At 44.7% G+C, this 19,540-nt stretch overlaps 1 protein-coding gene across 6 annotated transcripts in view; it reads left to right on the forward strand.

The window, feature by feature from the left end:
• Nucleotides 1-16,607, forward strand: part of TBC1D24 (TBC1 domain family member 24) — a 36,716-nt gene extending 20,109 nt beyond the window's left edge. For all 6 annotated transcript variants that reach the window (XM_077186728.1, XM_077186732.1, XM_077186730.1 and 3 more), the window contains 5 exons: nucleotides 3,724-3,882; nucleotides 4,826-4,889; nucleotides 8,754-8,849; nucleotides 10,701-10,935; nucleotides 12,591-16,607. In XM_077186728.1, coding sequence (XP_077042843.1) covers nucleotides 3,724-3,882; nucleotides 4,826-4,889; nucleotides 8,754-8,849; nucleotides 10,701-10,935; nucleotides 12,591-12,745 — 709 coding nt within the window. In that variant the 3' untranslated portion in view covers nucleotides 12,746-16,607. The remainder of the gene's footprint in view (nucleotides 1-3,723; nucleotides 3,883-4,825; nucleotides 4,890-8,753; nucleotides 8,850-10,700; nucleotides 10,936-12,590) is intronic.
• The last annotated feature ends 2,933 nt before the right edge of the window (nucleotides 16,608-19,540 follow it).

A 19,540-nucleotide genomic window follows, 5' to 3' on the forward strand; every position in this document is an offset into this window, starting at 1 on the left:
TTACTCAGCTGTAGAGCATTAATGGTTAATGAAGTAATTTATCAAGTCTTGGCCTGAAAAGTAAATCTTAAAGAACGAAACCCAGTGAATGGATTGTGATATCTGATAAGCAGAGAACTTGGAAAGAGAAAGGCAGCCCTGTGAGTATTAAATACCAGAGATGTTTGGGTTTAAATTCATGCCTTTGAGAATCCTCTGGCCTTGCTGCAGGTGCCCTGAGTTAACTTTAGTGAGTGATGCACACTAACATCTGTACTAATTTATAAAATCAAAGCTGGAGTTAACTTCCTCATGTCTTCATGTTTGAAAGAACACCTTAAGAGACCTAGCAAAGCATGTTTCATTCCGTAACTTCTGTGTTGAGGATTTTACCTCTGATAAATCAAAAATCTGTTAATCCCAGTCAAGCGAATCTTCAGCATCTGTGTATTATTTTTGCAGTTAGGTTGTTCTGAAAGCAGCAGAAAGCCTCGATTTATGCTAGGAAGCAGTTTGGATTTGAGGGGACTTAGGGAAAGCAGGGTGTCTGTTGACGCTGATCTGGACACAGGATTAAGTTTCAGGCTTATATGTCACAAATTACTTATATAGCTGTTTATGACTGAAAAAGAAACCTCCTTTTACCACACAATTATGCCCTCACTGAAATTATAATGGATTTCAAGGTTAATGCATCTCCTCTAAGATTTGACCCAAGCCAGAGTAGAAAAGGAAGGTGCCATTCGGTAAGTAATCTTTGGAGTTGGGTATTTTTTGTTTTTTGAATAATACAGGGCACATCCACTTTGACAGGTGCCACTGCACGTCCTCAACCTTGGCTTTACCTTTGGGAGCTTTGAGGTCTCTGAAGCACATAGTATTAATGATAATAGCTGGAAAAGCAACATTCCTATGAAATTAGCAAATGCTGCTTTATTAAACAGTAATTGTGCTGGTTTTCAAATCTAATTCCTTGGAATAATAGCAGTTGAACAAGTCTTTCTAACATCAGCAATCAAGAGAAAGTTGTCATGGCAATCCCAGTAAGTGAGGAAAACACTAATGCAGGGTAAAACCTTCTGAATTTATTCAGTCCTAGTGGTAGACTTTAATGCTGTCCAAATTTACTGGTCTCTCAAGCTACAATGTTTTCACAAGTGACCCAGAAAAGAGTGGAGCGGTGAAGGCTAAACTGAATTTTCCTCAGTGAATAAAAACCAAAACACTTGGGTTTTTTCATAGCCCACTTGTGTTCTGTTCATTTTCACTCATTTACTACTTGGAAAAGCAACTACCAAAGTGAAGGAAATGATTTTCAGTGTCATTAGATAAATACTGTTAAAAACGAAGATAATTAATACAGGTTAGATTCTTGTAACTAGTTGCAATTAATACAGATTGGATACTTGTAACTAGTTGCAATCTGGAACTCCCCCCAGAAAAGTTATATTTTTGCTCAGCAGCATGGAGTTTGGTTTGATAGGTGCAAGCTGTATGTGGACACTTCTCAACACAGGGTCAGGTTTCAGTCTCAACCATCCACAGCTGTGATTTGTTACTGGGAAATAACACATCATTTTGTTTCACATTCTTTGGCCATGTTCTTTGGTTTAACTAGATGGTGCCATTAAATAGAAAATTATTTACCGTGATATTCAAAAGGCAGGAACGGTATGCCTGGTACAGTTCTAAATGGTCAATACAGTGGTAAATTCTTTCTAGTAAATCAGAAAGATCTGTTTGAAAAGGTGATACTCTACCTACATTAAAGAGTTGTGGGAAGGCACAGGGTACTGAAAGAGATGTGTTCAGAATGCTGCTGAACAGGCTTTGAGAAGGGTTTGGGTAGGAAAGTCTTTAAATCAGCAGTTTATAGTAGCCAGGAGAAGGAAAAAGTACAAAAGCAAAGATACTCTGAGTGAGAGCCTTTTAGAAAAAAAGAACTGGAGTTTAGTTGCCCAAACAGCTCACAGAAATGTGAAAAATGTACAGACAAGGTACACAGATAATTCTGAGGCTTGCTTGAGGTGTAAATTTAAACCTGTTTTGATATTTATTATTAAGTCTTAGCCTATTTATCACCATTGCTTTCCTGCTGGAAATTCATTCTAATAAACAGTTGACTGCCCTGAATATTTTTTAATTCCTTAAATGTGGAGGGAGGAAAAATCTTAATTTCTGCTGAGCTGAAACCAAGTCTTAGTCTCTCAGCTCTGTTCCATAGTGACATCAGTTTTAGCTGCAGACCTGCCAGAACACAGAGGATGAGACCTAAAGTAAGATTCTGAACATGGAGGTTCAAGGCTTAGTCCCTACTTTGTTTCAGTGGATCTCTCCTTTGCCTCAGATTGCTGTGTTTAAAAGTACAAATAATGTTCCTAGTCAGCGATACTGTAAGTTTTAAAATCCATAAATAGTTACAGCTTGCTTAATAGCTGCCCACAAAAGTTCCTTGCATTAAATAATGCAGGGTAGCAATGCAAAGATTGATTTCATTCATTTGGCTAAAATAAGCAGTAATGAATAGTCACTTCATTCAAATTGCTGACACCAAGGTGCCTACAGTGAATTCCAGATGCAGTTCCCAGTGTCTCCAAGCAGGCACTGCTCTGCATTGCAAATGCTGCTGATTTTTTGGTACTATGAGCATGAAAAATAAAATGTTTATATCTTTTGTATGTTTTAGGGAGTGAGCTAAGGTATCCAGATCCGTGCAGATGTACAATCCTCAGATGTACTGAGGGCCCCTTCATGATCATGAAACTGAGAGAAATGTGTAATTGTCAAAAAAACCCCATCAGAAATAGGCAAATACTTGCACCCAAACCTTTGCATGCAGAGCAAAGTAATAAAGCTTTATTTAACACCTGGCTGCCCAGTAATTCAGTGACTTGTGTAAATTCTGTGTCCTTGGCTGTCTCCATTGCATTTTAAGCATTTAACATAGACCGTGGAAGCAAATAACATTTAATGCCCAGGCTCTGGGTTTGTGTGCTTGTTTAATTAGAGAAATGAAGACTGGTTAAGATGGTGATGATTGTTACCTTCAAGTGTTTAAAAGCCATGAATCAATCCTAACTGTATCAGACCCTTCTGGGTGGTACAGGGATTTCCTTCCCAGTGGCTCCGTCTGTAACCATGATCCCAGGAACATTTTTGTTTCATAATGAAGTGGAAGTCATTGGTAATTGCGTGTTTCCAAGAGGTGGAACTTCTCAAAAGCTTCAAATATTTGCCTTGGATTAAAATTGCTTACCCTGGTAATACTGATTCCTCTAAAGTTTCTGAGGGGTTTAGGAATTCTCTAGTCACATGATACGGGCAGGACTTCAGAGGTAGAAAAAATACTACCCCTTCCTCTCAGATCTTGTCTCTTTGTTTGGGTATTCTGTTCTGTGCTTAAACACAAGTGCCAGAGAGAATTACAAACAACAAATATAAGGCCATGGTAATTTTTAGTGGCTCAGTGTTGTGTCCTCTGTGTGTAAAGGTGCAGGCCACAGCTGCCTTACAGAGGAATAGAAAATACAGTCAAGCCAGATCTCTGCCTCTGAGGATTATGTTAAATTGCAGTAGTTTATTACCTTCACCAGGGCACGACCACCTAATTCCGTGGACTGAAACTTTGACCAATAATTTGTATTCTGGAGTCTGTTAGCATTCAGCTGTCTTCTCATGTTTCAGTTCAGTAATCTGAAACTTGTTAAATTATTGCTTCTCAGTGTTTTGTGTTGTATTTCTCAGGCAGAATGTGCACTTGGCAGTTCATGCTGAGAACTTCAAATCAGAAATTGTCAGTGTGAAGGAGATGCGGGATATCTGGTCGTGGATCCCAGAGCGATTTGCACTATGCCAGCCCCTCCTGCTTTTCACCACCTTAGAACATGGCTGTAGTCTAAACAGGTAAGGAAAACCTTCCTCTCTCTTCTCTACTGTAGGGCAGAAAGGAGCAACTGATGAAGTATTTGCTGGATTGACAAAAAGCCCATGCTTAGTCAGGATTTGATCTGAAGAATATCATTAATGATGGAATATAAATGTGACAAATTCCTGTTGCCTACAGCATTTGACTGGGATATTTCCTATGCCATAGTATTTTAAACTGTTCAAGATCTATTGGAAAAGTCTAACTTGGATCAGTTCACAGATTCTGCAGGTCTGAGTCTGGTTCCTTAAGGGTTTGAATGGTTTAACTCAGTGGCTGCTCTGCAGGCACTTTTGATAGATAACCACATTCATATTGATCCAAGGAAGAAGAGAACTGGAAACTGGAAATTACCTATGAATGATTGGGGTTTTGTTTAAGTGAGATAAACTAGGTGTGAATTGTCCTTGCACCTGGTACGGAACACTATAACCCTATAGCCCCTAATAATGACTTTAACAACAGCAGGTACTGAGGCAGGAAGTGACCTGCTCTCCCAGCCTTATATGCCTATGAGGAAAAGCAAAAGCAAGCAAAGGGAATACATCTCAATTAATTTCCTTGAGGACCTAAAGCCCTTCAAACATGGTCATCAGTCCTAGACTTTTAAAATCTTTTAGGTTGTTTCAATTCAAAATGCTGTAAAAGGCTGCAGTTCATCTAGGTAAGCTTCTAGTTATTCTTCAGAGACATAAACTGTACAGGGGACTGAGTAGAGAGCAACTGCTTCATAGTATTTGCTTACAATCAGCTGTATTATTTACATGGACTGTATAAAGTATTTGCAGGAATATTCTCAGTCTTCAGGTGGTTTTTTGCCATGGCACCAGTTGGAGAAGGAGGTGGTGCCTGACATTGAGGAGGAAAGGAGCTGCAGTTGGTGGCAGTCGAGTGCTCACTTTGTTGTGCTCTGCACTTCAGGTTCTATTCCCACAGTGAGGGACATGAACCAACTCTGCTCCTCATCAAGACAACAGCAAAAGAGGTGAGTGAGGCGAAAGACAAGTGATTAAATTGGAGTTTGGGCAGTATGTAATGCTGTGTTGCAACACACAGCTGTTTTTAATAAAATGAATAAGCAAGCTTTGGCTTTGTTTTTTTAAGAATCCATGCTTTAAATTATTCTATTTGTTGGTTATAGGAATATGTGTTCTTGGGCAGACCTTGCAAACCAGGTCTTGGTTAACTGCTTTTTCTCTTGCAAGTAGTGTGGGGTGATGGACTAGAGTAGCTCATTTTGCTCTTGGACAGAATGGGAATCAGAGGGACAGAGTGGGAATTGTGCTAAAGTTATGATTTGTAGAAGACATTTTCATTTTCTCAAGGATATGAGGAAAGAAAGTAGCAGAATTTAAATGGTATGAATAATGTTGGACTACATGATGTGAAAACAAAAGTTAGTTCATCTCATTCTTGATTGGGAAAAAAATAAGCCAAGAAAGCTCTGAGAACCTGAGGAGGAGTGCACATGTCCCTTTTTTCGGCTCCTGTGTGTGACAATATTGGACAGCATAATGTGAAAACAGCAACATGCTTGTTTAAAAAAATTAATAACTAACCAAGAAGTCTTCCCAGAACCTTCTCAGGAGGGCACACACAAACTTCCTGTAATGGTGTTGTTGTCCATGCCACTGTACATGACTTTTAAATATTCTTTATCTAACATTAAGCTGTTACTGCAACCTTTATTCCTGCTTATCACTGTGGGCTTTATTCCTGTCTATACAGAATCACACACAGAATCACAGAATTACTGGGTTGGAAGGGACCTCAAAGATCATCGAGTCCAACCCAACCCCAACACCTCAACTAAACCCTGGCACCGAGTGCCACATCCAGGCTTTTTTTAAACACACCCAGGGATGGTGACTCCACCACCTCCCCGGGCAGAACATTCCAGAACTTTATCACTCTTTCCATAAAAAACTTTTTCCTAATATCCAACCAGTATTTCCCTTGGTGCAGCTTGAGACTGTGTCCTCTGGTTGTGTCAGTTGCTGCCTGGTGAAAGAGACCAACCCCCACCTGAGCACAGCCACCTTTCAGGAAGTTGTAGAGAGTGATAAGGTCACCCCTGAGTCTCCTTTTCCCCAGGTTGAGCACCCCCAGCTCCCTCAGTCGTTCCTCAGAGGGCTTCAGTGTTCCAAGCCCCTCACCAGCCTCGTTGCCCCCTCTGGACGTGCTCAAGCGTCTCAATGTCCTTCCCAAACTGAGGGCCCAGAACTGGACACAGCACTCGAGGTGTGGCCTCCCCAGTGCTGAGTACAGGGGAAGAATGACCTCCCTGCTCCTGCTGGCCACACTATTCCTGACACAGGCTATTGGTAGAGGATGATACATTCCTGATCCAGGCCAGGAGCCATTGGCTTTCTTGGCCCCCAGGGCACACTGCTGGCTCACGTTCAGCCGGCTGCCAACCAGGACCCCCAGGTCCCTTTCCACCTGGGCACTGTCCAGCCACCCCGTCCCCAGACTAAAACATTGCAGGGGATTGTTGTGGCCAAAATGCAGGACTGGGCACTTGGGCTGATTAAACTTCATCCTATTGGACTCTGCCCATCCCTCTGGACTCTGTTCCAGGTCTCCCTGCAGAGCCCTCCTACCTTCCGACAGATGGACGCACGCTCCCAGCTTAGTGTCGTCTGCAGATTTACCAATTAAAATCTCAATCCCCTCATCCATGTCATCAATAAAGATATTGAACAGTGCTGGCTCTGGCCCCAGCACAGAGCCCTGAGGGACACCACTGGAGCCTGGCTGCCAGCAGGATGCAGCAGCGTTCACCTCCACTCTGGGCCCTGCCATCCAGCCAGTTCTGAACCCAGCACAGAGTGCTCCCGCCCAAGCCCTGGGCTGACACCTTTTCCAGGAGTGTGCTGTGGGACACAGTGTCAAAGGCCTTGCTGGAGTCCAGGTATACAACATCCACAGCCTTTCCTGCATCCACCAGGGGGGTCACCTGGTCATAAAAGGAGGTCAGGTTGGTCAGACACGCCCTACCCCTCCTAAACCCCTGCTGGCTGGCTCTGATAGCCTGGCCATCCTGTAAGTGCTGTGTGATGACACTTAGTATAAACTGTTCCATTACTTTACTGGGTACTGAGGTCAGGCTGACTGGCCTATAGTTACCAGAATCCTTCTTCCCACCCTTGTTGTGAATGGGCATCACACTGGCCAGCTTCCAGTCATCTGGAACCTCACCAGTGAGCCAGGACTGTTGGTAAATGATGGAGAGCAGCTTGGCAAGCTCATCTTCCAGCTCCCTCATCACCCTGGGGTGGATCCCATCTGCTCCCAGGGATTTATGAACATCCAAGCAGCTCAGCAGTTCTCTGACTGCCTCCTCCTGGATAACAGGGGCCCATTCTGTTCCCTGACCCCATCTACCAACCCAGGAGGACAGCTGTCCTGGGGACAAGCCATCTCCCCACTAAAGACTGAGGCAAAGAAGGCGTTAAGCCCCTCTGCCTTCTCTTCATCTGCAGTTACTATATCTCTGCTGGATGGCTGTCCATGAACAAGCCCATTTCTACTCTTATTTACACCTACATAATGCTCACCCTCCAGGCCATTTCATAGTTTTGCATGTGGTTTATGTCCATTCAGGCCTGTATTGAGATGCCAGTGGCTTATGGAATGCCCCTGGTGTCTGAAGGGTAGAGGGGGGAACAATTCTTTTGCTTCTTGTTTTGGAACCTGTCAAAAGTCTGGCTTTGTAAGGGATTCTGGTTTTTATAGGTTTGTTTCTTACCCCTCAAAAAACCATGTATTACCCAAAACAAACAAACAAACAAAAACTAGGATAAAAATATGGAGGTTTTTTTCATGCTTATGAATTTGGAGGGTTTTTGCAAAGGGTTGTTCATCCTTTATCCATATGTCTATGGTTAACTTTTAGAATGAAGAACATTTGCCTTCTGATTTTCTGCCTCTCATACCCATCAGGCATATCACATCAAATGGACTTCTGGATATTTAGATTTAATTCTAAATCTGAATTTACATTTAAATCTAAATACAGATTTATCTATGTAAAACAAATCTGATCTTCATTAATTTTGTCCTAGAAGTTCTGCTTGTAATGTTTGTGGAGGCCAAACAGCAAATGTACCGTAGAACAATTCTGTATAATCATAATTGTTTTTCTGATTTCTAGGGAGGGAAAGCACAGATGCTTTCATCCCACCTTTGGAGCTTCATTGTTTCCTCTGTGTGCACATGGCAGTGATGTGTGTTGCTGGTAGCAAAAACTTCTAGTCTAAACACAAGACTGCAGAGACCAGCTCAGCCCTCAAAGGGTGCTTCTCTTTATTGGAAACTAGTGGCCCCCATGTGGTTTGAGTGGATGCTCTAAATATCTGAGCTAGTTCAGCATTTGCTTAGCTAAGCTGGCTTTAACCTATACTTTGAAATGTCAGAAAGCCACCAAGGCCACTGTTTGACTAAAAAGTGTTCAGGCAGAGCTGCTCATATTGTTACTTGGGACAGCACTGCTGCTTTGGTTGCCAGGGTGAGTGAGTAGGAGTCAGGCTGTACAGGCCTGGAGTGATCTATATTTTGGTACCTGAGGTTGTGTTAGAAAATTGTGTTTAGAACATTTCTCTTTTAAGGCATCAGAGGTATGAAATAATCTATGACACTCTTAGGATTTAGAGGTCACCAACAGCTTTAAAGCAGCTTAAATCTGTCTTTAGATATAAGTGCTTGTGCTGCTTTAATCCACTGGTGTAGAAACTCTGAAACTCAAACTGAAGTAAAGCCTGCAGTTTTGCTCTCTGAAATGTCAGTATCAGTGGGTTTAACACACTTTCTTCTTCAATGGGAAGCCTAACTGTGCTGTCTGTGCCAGGTCTGTGGGGCTTACCTGTCCACTGACTGGAGCGAGCGCCGGCGAGGAGGGAACAAGCTGAGTTTCTTTGGAACGGGGGAGTGCTTTGTGTTTAGGGTGAGTAAAATTTTGTTGTTACTGCCCAGTACCAAGACAGAACAACTGTACTGGTTAGCTTTCACCTCCCTTCCACTTCAAGAGGCTGGATTATGTGGAGGAAAAATTTTACTTTTAAGTTTTGTGGTGACTCTTTTTCTCCCCTTGCACAGAACATTTTCTAGAAAAATCATAGAATCATCAAGGTTGAAAAAGACCTTTAGGATCATGAAGTCCAATCACCAACCCAGAAATACTATCATGTTCATTAGTAAACTGTGTCCCCAAGTGCCACATACACACATTATTTGAACACTTCTAAGGATGGTGTTGTTGTTTGACACTGACCAAATGCCAGGTACCCATGAAATCTGCTCACTCACCCTCTTCTGCTACAGCTGGGCAGAGGAGAGAAAATTTAACAAAGGGTTCATTAGTTAAGGACTGGAAAAAAACACTCCAAAGGCAAAACAGGCTCAACTTAGAGATATAGAGTGAATTTATTATTAACAAGATGAGAGCAGGAAAATTAGAAGCAAAGTAAGCCCTTAAAAACACCTTTTTCCCCCCAACCCCTCCCTCCTTCCTGCCAACAGTGCAACGAGACAGGGCCTGGAGGGTTTGGTCAGTTCATCACCCTAGGTTTTTTTCCACTGCTCAGGGAGAGGGGTCCTTCCCCTGCAATGCTGTGGGGTCCCTCCCACATGAGTCAGTTCTCCATGAACTTCTCCAGTGTGGTTCCAATCTCTGTGGTTCCAAGCAGCAGCTCCATGCGACCTACTGCAACATGAGCCCCTCCCACAGACAAACAGTCCTCCCCAAACTGCTGCAGCGTGGGTCACTCTTCCACGGGGTGCACTCCTCCAAGGATAGGCTGCTCCAGCCTAGAAGCAAGGGCCCCCTCTCTCCACCAGGTCTCCAACGGGCTCACAGCCTCCACCAGTACCCACCTGCTCTGGCCTGTGCACCTCCCACACAGGCTGCGGGTGGATCTCTGCATCCCCATGGACCCCCACAGGCTGCAGGTGGATCTCTGCATCCCTATAGACCCCCACAGGCTGCAGGTGGATCTCTGCATCCCTATAGACCCCCACAGGCTGCAGGTGGATCTCTGCATCCCCATGGACCCCCACAGGCTGCAGGTGGATCTCTGCATCCCCCATGGATCCCCACAGGCTGCAAGGGGACAATCTGCTTCACCACTGCCTGCAGAGGAATCTCAGCTCCAGCACCTGGAGCACCTCCTTCCCCCTCCTTGGTTATCACAGAGGCATTACCTCCATTTCTAACTGGCCCAGCCTTGGCCAGCAGTATGTCCATCTTCAGAGACATCAGGGATTGGCTCTGCTGGGCATGGTGGAAACTTCCAGCAGCTTCTCACAGAAGCCACCTCTGTGGCCTCCCCACTATCAAGAACCAGGGTGTGCAAAACTGACACAGGTAGTCACTCTACCCCTTCCCTGGGCAGCCTGTCCCAGTGCCTGACAACCGTTTCAGTGCAGAAATTTTCACAATATCCAATCTAAACCTTCCCAGGCACAACTTGCAGCCATTTCTTCTTGTCTATCTCTTGTTAACTGGGAGCAGAGCCTTACCCCAACAGACTCCACCCTACTTTTATGCAGTTGTAGAGAAAAATATCTAGAGATGAGAGATGTAGTATGGTAACTCGGGAGTTATTGCATCATTTCTTCAACCACCTAAAAAGCAAAGGAATAAGGGATAACATCTGGCCTAAAAGAAAGATTGAGCCAAGCTTTACTGCTGACTGTGCAGGTGGAGACTGAGGTGCTGGAATGTTCTTTTCTGAGCAGAACTCTGTGTAGTGTGCGTACACTAATGTCAACTCTGCCCTTTTCTACCTCTCTGCAGCTGCAGCCAGAAGTGGAACGCTACGAGTGGGTGATCATAAAACACCCAGAACTAGCCTCGACTGGATCAGAGACAGAAAACCATGCCCAACCAGTTTCTAGCACCCTTTCCTCCAGCAGCATTCCCTCAGATCCTTCAGATCGCCTTTCTCCCTTCTTAGCAGCTAGGCACTTCAACTTGCCTTCCAAAACAGCCTCCATGTTCATGGCTGGCAGCAGTGAGTGCATCATTGTAGGTGAGTCCGTGTGAGAATTCGAACACAGATCCTACGCCATTTCTTCCTGTCCACCTTAGAGAGATGATAAACATGTACCATGTAAACATGGTACCTGACCCCTTTATCTATTTCAGTATTGCCACGGGTAGAGATAAAATTGCCCAAAACCTGACATCATTTCTCAACCAAAATTTTCTGTGGGAAAACCTGCATACAAGCATTTTAGAGAAGAAAGTAAGTCATGGCTTGAAGTATAGCCGTTACTTCATACTGCCTAATTCACAATGGAAGTAGTTCTCAAAAGGACCTTACTTTTCATCAAGGCTTTTGAAACACAGAGTAAGCTATAAAACATGTTAATTCTCCAGGAACTTTATTGGATCTGTGGTGCTGCTGACTTTGGCAAAAATCTACTTAGTAAGGTTGTCACTTAAATGGGATTTACAAGGAACAGATCTAAAATCATAGTTGTCATTTTCCCAAAAGTCTTTACTTGACACTTGTTAGGAGAGCAACTGGCCTATAATTTCCTCTGTAATGTCAAGTGTTGGCTGGTTTCCTCTTTGGCAGCATGTGCTCTAATCATAAAATCATGGAATTGTTTAGGTTGGAAAAGCCCTCTAAGACCATCGAGTCCAGCCATTTCCCCAGCACTGCCAAGGCCACCACTAACCCATGTCCCCAAGTGCTACATCTACATGGTTTTTGAACACTTCCAAGGATGGCGACTCCACCACTTCCCTGGGTAGCCTGTTTAAGTACCTGACCACCCTTTCAGTGGAGAAATTTTCCCAATATCCAACCTAAATCTTCCCTGGTGGTTGAGGCATTTTCATCTTGTCCTGTTACTTGGTCCTTGGGGAGCAGAGCCCAACCCCCATCAGGTTCCACCCTCCTTTCAGGGAGGTGTCAAATGTGATGTGTCTCACCAGCTCTTTCTACCAGCTTTAGGTAAGGGAGTCACTTATATTTACTGTATACTACACTATACTATACAGGCTTGGGTAGTAGATACATGGAAGTGAGTGTTGTACACAGCTCCAGCCGTGGACCAGAATTCCCACCCTTTTGATTCTTCAGATGGCTTTAGTAACTGTTCTTTGATGGTTGCCCAATAAGCAATAGGGAATCTTCCTTTTTGTTCTCCTAACATATTTCTGTCTAACTTTATTTCACTTCTCTGTGTTTTCTGACTTAAAGCTATGTGAACCTTGACATAGACCCACAGATAACCAAAATGCTTTTAACACGTACATGGTTTATAATTATTTTGAAGACCAAGCCCGTGCTGTTACTTACTGATCTTGTTCTTCTCCCAACTTTGATTTTTGACTACTAACAGAATTGTTTGGTTTTCCTTTAATGGAGAAAAATTTGAAGTTGTATTCTGATATCCTCCAGCACTGAAATACAAATCTCAAATGCGGGTAGTTTTTGTTCTTGCTGAGTTGCATTACTTTTCTTTATTACCATTGAAAGAAATCATCCAGTTCTGATATTATCATTAAAAACCTGTACATCTGATCCTATACTGTTACATCTGAAGACAGCAAGCAGACATTACTGAGGGCTTCCAGTTGTTCCCCATGGGAAAAGCACTAAAGTATTTGTAGAGCTGTTTCCCATGCCAAGAAATGCGGAGATATCCTTACCCTGTCTTTGTCTCTTCCCAGGAGGTGGTGATGGCCAGGCTCTGTACCTTGATGCAGATCTGAACCACGGGAGAACCAGCCACTGCAACACTTTCAATAACCAGCCACTGTGTTCTGAAAGCTTCCAGATCTCCATCCTGGAAGTGTGGGGCTTCAGGGACACCATGAATGGTTGATGTGACTATCATTAATCAGCTAGTTTTTCAGTTGTCCAAGGTAAATTCCGATACAGGAGCTAAGTTAGAACATCCTTTCTGCTGGGCTCAGTGCTGTGAGTCATTCCTAAGTGGTGCACTTGGATGCAAGCCTAATTGTTTACTATTGCTTTATTTAAGACAGGTCAAGGTGAAGTAATGTATCTGGTTAACTGTTTGTCCCTTTACCTGTAGAGATCTGTATTCAGGGACTGTTGGTAAAAATGAAAATGTGATGAATTCAGAGCCATGCTAGATGGATACAGGCCCTAATCATGGGATAGGTTTGAGTCCACAGTTCCTCAGAGGCACAGCCCTGGCTGAGCTCTGCTGCAGAGCTCTGAGCCACTGGCACCAGTTCCCAGCCTGAGCCAGGAATATCAAATGTCTCCTCACAGGGAGCACTGGTGACCTCAGATCTGACATAGAAGAGTAGTTGATAAAATTGGTGCCCTCCTATGAGCAGATGTTGTATAGACAAATCAGTACCACTAAATTATGAAGCTCTTTGTTCACACCAGAATATGACTGCTGATCTTCTTGTACCAAAACCTTTGACATGTTCCAGTTGCATATGTTAGAGCAGTCTGCCTCTGAGAAAGGCATCCAGGCTGGACAGTGATATCTCCAAGTCTTGATTTTGTTTACATTCCTATTCCATATCAGTATGATGACTTCAGAGTGACTTCCTGTGTCAGGCAGCTGAAAGCCAGAGTGTATCTGCAGTGCTCAGAAATGTTCATTTCCTCATCTTTCCTGGGAACTGAAATGAAGCTTTAAATCTGAAAATGACGGTGCTGATATCCCTGTGTGTTTGGGGAATTAGACCTGGTGATAGTGGGAACTTAATCCTCTCCCCTCAAGTAAAGAAAGGAAGGCAGGAGGCTAATCTGGGAGTGAATGGATTCCTCAGGAGAACTAGAGGCAACACTGTTTCTCCAGATGTCTTCCCAGTGATGAGATCCCTCCTGAGAAACTAACACTTTTCTTCCTGTATATTCTGGTAGGGTTTGGGTAATGAAAAGAGGCTTTGCTCATTCTTGAGCATTCCTGCATTCTCTGCAGGCATGCCCTGTGGCATGTGGTGTCTGGAGGCAATTCCCCAGAGTCTTTATCCAAAAATTGCATTATCTGTGGAAATTCTCCCACATGAAGCACAAATACATAGAAGTCAGTGAGTAGTCCACAGTATACAACAGGATGCTCAGAGCTTCAGTGAGTAATTCACTAGTAAGATTTATCACTAGTAACATTTATCACAGGGAAAATGGAGGGAAAGAGAAATTGCTGATTTTCTAAACAGTTCAATCTAAAAAATTGCTGTAGAGTGGGATTTTTACTTAATGTCATTGCTACTTCAGCTTGAAGTTCATTAAAAGAAAAAAATTTAATAATGTTAAAAGCTAGGTTGGACAGGGTCACATTCATATTCAGAGGTCTGAGGTGAGTTTTTGGTCATGCTGGCTTGTCCAACTTGCCAGCGATGACAGTACTTCATGGCTTGGGAAAGAGTTGCCTCTTGCAGAGTATGTGAATAAACTTGGCAAAGATAAGATTTGCTTCTTAAGGTGCCATTTTGAATTTTTGTCAAAGTAACTCTTTGAAAAATTAGCCTACGTGCAGAACAGTTTAAGATGTCTTTTGCACCATTTGTATTTGCAATTGGAGTCTCTCACCCTGTCTGAGAGTCAGCATTGGGCCTCCCTTTCTCCTTCCCACACAGTGAGTTCTGCCCGGTTGTCTTTCCACAGGTTTACCATAGGCTTGATTGAACTGCAAGAGGTAATTCAGTTATGCTGATATGTTTTGATGTGGAAGAGCTCAGTCATATCTGGCTTTTTGCAAACACTGGCTGATGCTGCCTTCTATTTTTCCAAGCCACCCATGTCTCTTTGCCCTTGCAGGTATCCCACAAGCTTCCTCAGACAAAAGAAATCACTCAGAAAGTATAGATTCTACTTACTGTAGGTGGGATTTCAGTTTGGTTTGCATCTCCTGTTTTGTGCTTGTCTAAGGAGGTGCCCTTGGGAACAAAAAGCAACTCAAAAACACAATAGTAATAATTTCCAGTTTGTCAGAAATTCCCTGGAGCTGTGTGTTGGTAGGATTTGTGGGAGTGTAATGTTCTACTCCAAATGAATAAATTTTATCTGCAAAAACTTGGCTGCATCTGGCAGTGTGATGGGATTTCCTCGCTCCCATCCCTGCTGGGTGCAACTATGTCAAAACCTTGTCTTAAGCCATATCTAAGAAACATTCCTCAGAAACATGTTCTTTCCCTGCTCTGTTCTTGGTGCACAGAGCACCAAGATTTGGGTGTTTGGAATCTGAAATAACTCGTGGTTCCTCAGAAACTCATCATAGGATATCAGTGCAAGAATCCAAGGAGCAGCACTGGACGCCAGGCATGGGACTGGTTTGGCTTGATGAAGTACTGCCCTGTCACAGCCACCATGTGGGACTGATCTGTGTGGTTCGAACTGGAATAGCCTGGATGAGCAAGAAGCAGCAATAATCCAGGGAGAGCTGTTCTGCAGTGCTGCAGCAACTTCACATAATCCTTGTGTTCAGTAAAAATGGATATTCCTTGTCATGTGCAGGTCCTCATCCATCATTCCTGTTGTGGTTGTGAGACACCTTAGCAGAACAGCATTTTGACTTGGTTATCTTTCTAGTAGCAGAGAGGCATTTTTCCTGTCTGTGTAGTTAAGTTGTTGCTGACTAACTGTATATCTAAGTTCAAACCCTTTGTTTCATGCAAAACTCTTGAGATGGAGGCCACGGGCTGGTTTTGAAGACAGTGGCTACAATGGACACCTTATCAGAAAGTGGAGTTATCTCAAGTACTCCAACCATGAAGTGCTTTAGTCAGTTGTTACTTGCAGCTCTGCACACCTGTTGAAGTAGGCTGTAATCCCTGTTTGTGATCCTGCTGGCAGTAGCAAGAGTACCAGAGTTACAGGATGGGCTTGGGCTGGGAGCTGCAGTCTAGGCATCAGTCACCACAGTTCTGTGAGAGCATCTGTGCTTTCCTGAAAAGCTGCTTTTTGCTTTGTCATATTCCTTGAAGGCAGAAAATATTAGAACCTCCTGACATCAGAAACCTGACTTCACTGTAAATGGCAACCAAACTGTTTGCAGACCATGGGAACTGTATCCAGCTGCAGCCAGGCTGAACAGACTTCATTGCACCTGAAATGTCTTTCCTGCAGCTCCTGCAATTTGCCACACTCCTTTTTCTGATGCAGCATGTTAATCAACCTCCTGTTAATAGAGACAAATCAGCCAAGGGAAAGGAAAAATTCTCCTTTCCTCTCTGATGACATATCTGAAGTCAAAATGGAGTGGGAGCCAGTACTGTTCTTTGAAGAGTTAAACCATGCCAATAGAGATCTGTGGTGAGCCACAGAGGGGTGACATATGCAGATCCATGAACTGCTCATCATGTGTGTGTATTGAAATTGTGTACCTTTGTCCTTGGAAATTCATCCTCATTTTTGGTGGGGCATAATCTCCTCTGCCTATGGGGACACTGATGCCACAGTCAGGAGCTGATCCACAACTGTGGCTCTGTGAGATCTCAGTTCCTGCCAGCAGCACTGAGTCGGGCTGTTGGGTACAGCTGAGGCGTGGGCACCTGGCTGTTCTGCAGCTCTCTGTCATGGATTTCAGACTATTCATAGTCAGAATGAATGTGTGTGTACTATTTGGGGTGATGTTTTCCTCAGATGAGTGGTGATGTGCTGCCGAGTTGGTTTTCTACCCTATCTTGAAATCACTGCCCTATGTCAATGGTATTTTTGTCACGGTGCAGAATCTTGGGTATTAAAGGTATTTGACTGTGGAGGCTGCTGCCTTTGTCCTTTATTCTTGTCTTTTCCTTCCTTTCGGGCTCGTAGCAAAAGGCACCCTAAGACCAAGAGAAACTCTGGAGCATGTGTTCTCTGACAGAGCTCTCACTGTGGTGAGGTGGTGACATGGTTCCTGATCATTTCAGATCTCACAAGACTTCCCCTGAGATCAGTTGTCAGACTAACTCTGAAGTCTCTAGATAGCAAATTCTGACATGAGTCTTCTTCCCTTTGCAGGGCCAGAGAGCACGGTTTGCTCCAGCCCAGCCTAGGTTTAAAATGGAGGTTAGGGGTGTCCTCTGGCCACCAGCACCTGTAAGTTGCAATCAGACCATACAGTGACTAAGGAATTAAATGAAAAAAGTGGAATTCCACAAAATCTGGGGGTTTAAACAAACTGCTGTCAGGCCAAAGAGATTTGGGTATTTCCTCTCAGAAATAGTCCCACCCCCCTATATCCACCTCATACTCAAATCTGATCGCCTCGTGCTGCTGTACATTTCCAAGAGCAGAGCTGTGTTTTAAGGCAGTGCAGTGTGGAAAAGGGATTGCTGAGCTGGCAGACGCAATTCCCAGGTGATTAATTCTCCAGCCAGCTCTGCACTGCCAGGAGGTTTGCTGCACAGGAAGCCCATGGCCACTAGAGGTTCCTCTCAGCCTGGTCCTGTGCCTCCATCACCAGTAAATCTATCCTTGCAATCTTAAAGAGCTTTCTTTGCATGGTTTCCAAAGGTGACCTGAGCAGTCATAAATGCCATAAATCAGAATTTTACAACTCCCTTGAAATCTGTAAACTTAATCATGAAGGTGCTTAGTAGCAGGAAGGTGTAAGTCAGGGATAGTAAGGAGCTGAGCAGCGCAGGCAGCTGTTTTGGGACCTTGCAGCTGCTGTAAACCCAGTGACTGAGACCTGAGAGGGGAATATGCTTGATTGCATCAGGTAGCAGAAGCTTGGTGTCCTGCCTAGAAAGCAGGGTGGTGGGAAGGTCCTGGATGATGTCTCAGGGCTGGTAGCAGCTACAGGAGCCTGAACTGGAAAAGGAAGGCTGTGCTGTGTCTTGCTGTGCTGCCACAGTGTGAGAAGAGCCTGATGTTTGTCAGTTGTGCTTTTTTTTCTGGATTTTCTGTACAGGCTTTCATGTAAATGTCTCAGAGACACGTGCTTCCTTGAGAGATGTTTTATAACTGGCTGTGGCACAACATTGCCTCTGGCAGCAAATTAGAGGGTTTTCTGCCTTTTCAAGCCCCTCACTGGGTGTTTTCAGCTTTGCCCTGCTATTGCCCTTCCCAAGCACTGCTTTGGGCTGCACAGCCTGTGCCTGAGCCTCTGGGAGGGTCGTGGCTCCACTCCTTGTCTGTATTCTGGTGACATAGACTGCTGCTGACTGATTTCAGACCACACAAACAGCTCTTGGGTGGAGCTGGGTACAGAATTCAGCTGGGGAAAAGTGGAGCGTGTTTGTTCCTGCTTTGCAAACCTGCTGCTGGGCAAGGGTAGATAAGGCACCAGGACTGTTGGCACTGTCCTGAAATGGGGGATGCACCTCCCAGTGCTGACACAGCTTCAGTCCATGGCCTCATGGTGAGTCACCTCCCTTTGCATGGTTAAATGTCCTCCAGAGTTATGGCTGTGCCCTCCACATGTCATTGAAGGGTTTCTGGCTGGGCTCATCCTCCTGATCCCTCAGCCGTGAGATGAAGGAGGTAGGTCTGGAATCCCATGGGGAAAAGTGCAAGCCCAGCAAGCCAGTGATCAGTACCTCATCCTCCCAGCCTGTGTGATGCTGGATCCTGTATCCCCTAAATGACTGGGAGTACACATTTTTGATCCGTGAGCATTCCAGAGCAGCATTGGCTGCACCAGCTCAGCAGCCCAGCTGGCTGCAGCCAGAACTCTCCCACTGGCAGTGGCTGGGGCACAGTCTGTTCCTCTTCCTTAAACATCCTCCTCATACTGAAAGCCTCCTCCTTAAACTTCTCTGGGTTTATGTGAAGACGCATTTTTGCTTCCTCACTCTCTGAAGCTCTTGGCCAATCCCTCTCCTAGAACATTTTTTTTCCTTTTGCATTCTTACCTGCTGCAGGGGTCTGAGTACACCATTCTTGGCACTCTCAGCTTGATGATGCTCTGAATTGAAGCCAAGAAAGACCACAACTCAAACAATGTTGACTGCTCACTGTGAATCCTGCAGAGCAACACCTTGTCCAGTTTTGTTCAAGGGAAGTTTAGGGCTGAAACTCCACAAGCTATCACTGGTGAGCTGGGTCTAGGTGTACATCCAGGCCAGTATGTTATCCATGGACTTCCTGCATGGCAAATCACACCTGCCTGAGGATAGCCCTGCCAGCTCCAGCAGCACAAAGCCAGGGGCTGTGCGGCTCCTGCTGAGCTATGATGCCCTGCAGTCTGGGTTCTGGCAGCCAGCTGGCACAAGGGGTACATCTGCATCAGTCCTTGGCACCCCCAGGACCAGCTGTGTCTCTGTACTGCAGCACACCACAGCCACCCACACCCCTCAGCTGGACAACAGGATAACCCTAGGGCACAGCGCAGCAGTGGAGGCAGCTTCCTTGCTGCCTTCACAGCCAAAAGGACTTCCCCATGGCCCCACTCAGACCAAGTTGTTGGGGAAAGAGGCAGCAATGTCTCAGAGATCTGAATTTCCCCAGGTTTGGCTGCCTGTTCCACAGAACCAGGCAGTGAACTCCAGCACTGCTTCCCACACAGAAGGGCTGTGGTGGGGTTGGAGCCCTGCTGGGGAGTAGAATCCCCCCCAGTTCCCCACCCTTCGGACAAAGCCAGAGGAGAATGGATTTCAGCGGTTCCACAGCTCACAGAAATACTTGTGGATGCTCCTGTAAGGATCTGCCTAATGAACTGCCACAACCTCTCTCTCAAGTTCATTAAGCTTTTCTTGCACTCCAG

Source organism: Agelaius phoeniceus, chromosome 16 (genome assembly GCF_051311805.1).
Source record: "Agelaius phoeniceus isolate bAgePho1 chromosome 16, bAgePho1.hap1, whole genome shotgun sequence".
Taxonomy (NCBI): domain Eukaryota; kingdom Metazoa; phylum Chordata; class Aves; order Passeriformes; family Icteridae; genus Agelaius; species Agelaius phoeniceus.